The sequence below is a fragment of the Cariama cristata genome, unplaced genomic scaffold (assembly GCF_000690535.1).
Source record: "Cariama cristata isolate BGI_N322 unplaced genomic scaffold, ASM69053v1 scaffold44164, whole genome shotgun sequence".
NCBI lineage: Eukaryota > Metazoa > Chordata > Aves > Cariamiformes > Cariamidae > Cariama > Cariama cristata.
The window spans coordinates 11,289-13,661 of NW_009615480.1; the positions used below are offsets into that span (position 1 = coordinate 11,289).

Consider the following 2,373-nt stretch of genomic DNA (forward strand, 5'->3'; position numbering starts at 1 on the left):
GGTATATTCCTCCAACATCACTTTCTGCAGTAGCTGCATGCTCATTAGAGGCATCTTACACAATTACAGAACTGCCTTGGTACAGGATCAGCTTGAGGCAAGAAAGGCTGCAGGTTAATACATGCACTTTGCCTTTGCTAGTCCACCTGTAAGACTTCAGGAGGTTTATTTAAAGCACACAGAGTTGGTCATGCTATTCCTAATAAAGTCAGTGGGAATTCTCCCACCAACTTCAGTAGGAACAGATATGAGCCAGTGCTTCTGAAAAAAAAATATCCCCCCCAACCCAACAAAGCCCATCTTTTCATTTAGGAGCATGCTGTAAAACAGGAAAAGTTATTTTGTGCATTTGTAAGAGCATAAACCAGAATAAAATTCAATATTTATTAGAATTTCTTCCAGTAACAGCATTCAACATCTTAACAAACCAAGCTGTGAAGTCTTAAAAATATCTAGGATTACAAAAAAAATTAAAGTTGTTCCTTATATTTAATGGCAACAAAGGGGGAATTTTCTATTTAAAACCAAACTTCTCATACAAACAGTATCATTTTAAGAAAATGTGATTAACATGATATGTAATTTTCAGAATGGATACACAGTGAATGAATACCAATCTGAATGGAACAGAGGGGTGGAACACACTACCCCCTTAAAAAAAAATACCTCAAAATAGGCTGTTTGAAGAAAAGGGAGGGCAGAGGATCTTTCTAGTGAAATAACTTAGAAGATACCACACAACGGACAAAAAAAACACAAGAGTACAGAAGACATTACATGACACCCTCATTACAACACCCCCTCATGTCTGGTTATACAGTAAATAAAGTTAGTAAAGTGCATCTTTTAAAGACTTGTCTAGTGAAATAGCTTTTCCAAATATAAAACACAACACAAGACGTGCAGTAACAGTTAAATCATAGTGTAAGTCTTTAAAAACTAACTTTTCATTCACTAAAGAAGAAAAGTTTTAACTGCAGTAGTGTTCACATTATTCTTCGATAGGATGCATCCTCATGTGCTTTTGTTACTTGGCAAATCTTTAAATATGGAGCATGGCAAAATTATGCAGTTTAAGCAGGTGCTTCTCTCAATGTTATACAATTCTTCAATGGCAGAATGGCCACATGCAGCACAACCACGTTAGATTTTGGGAAGCTTTGGTGCACTAACAACGGGATTGGTCTCCTGCAAATACCTTCGCCCTGCATTCTTATAGTCGTAGGTGCAGGGGTGAGTCTCTGCATAGCGGTGCGTTGCACAGAAATTGTTTCCACATCTGAAGAATCAAGAATATTAGAAGTTACAAGCTTTTAGAAGCTTTTAACTCTCTGACATGCTGGGAGCCCTTTGGCTTAGTCATGACTTGTTTATTTGACATAACTGCTTGGATTCTAAGCATCCTTGACTAGTAACATTAACTTGTGTGGCAATCAAAATGACATTTCTGTAACTGAATGTTGCAGTTTTGACCCAACAGACTCTTCAGCTGGGAAATTAATCAAGATAAGTACTCCTGGAACCAGCTAGCAAGGATCAGACACACTTGTAAATGAAGAATGATGGGCTTTGATTTATTTTGTTTCTTTTTAAAGACGTCACACAACATCAGTTTGGTAGAATTCAGAAAACAAAACCATGGATCTAAAATAATGGCATCAGGTGAAATCCACATAATGGATTTCAATTAAAAAACATCATTCAGACCACGAAAACAGATGTTTAGTTCAGCAGAACCTCTGTCTGGCATAAGCTCAAATTAGTCATGTGAGATTAATAAATACAGATTTAATCAGCTGCAATTTCAATGACTTAAGATTATGATTTTTGCCTTCTAACTTGAGAGCTCGGCAGCTAAGACTCCTAACAGGAGAAACACATACTCTGGATGTTCTATCTGATATGGACAAGTGCTTTAAGTGGAGGCTGAGATTAGTGTCCTGTTGCCTGATTATTTGATAAAGCTGCTTTTTAACAGTAAAACAATGACATCATTCAAAATCAGAATTCTCTTGAAGTGGATTAAGTATTACTTGTCCAACTTACTGCCTGACTATTAGACTATAATCCTCTGTCTATCTATCTCAGTTCATAACAAACTCTACAGCTGTTCCTGAGGCTGTGTGTGCTTGGTAATAAATTTGCTTTTCTTTAGTTCTTGGTCCCATAATCACCAGTTCTCTCATATGACTGTATTCTCTATTTGGTTCATGTTCCATTCTAGTAAAAGGTCATACAGCTGCTCCTTTTGAAACCAGAACAAACGCTACTCTTGGAGATGTGCCATTTCCCCACTTTCTCAGTGCTTCTTTTCTAACCTTAAGCAAGCTTCTTAGTTACTTCTAGAAGAGCTTGAAGCTATTTGCTCAGCAG

General features: G+C 37.0%; 1 protein-coding gene across 2 annotated transcripts in view; it reads right to left on the reverse strand.

The window, feature by feature from the left end:
• Positions 1-417: 417 nt before the first annotated feature.
• The window catches only part of ZFAND4 (zinc finger, AN1-type domain 4), a 20,620-nt gene continuing 18,664 nt past the window's right edge, over positions 418-2,373 (reverse strand). For both annotated transcript variants that reach the window (XM_009699801.1, XM_009699800.1), the window contains one exon: positions 418-1,279. In XM_009699801.1, the coding sequence (XP_009698103.1) occupies positions 1,144-1,279 (136 nt within the window). In that variant the 3' untranslated portion in view covers positions 418-1,143. The remainder of the gene's footprint in view (positions 1,280-2,373) is intronic.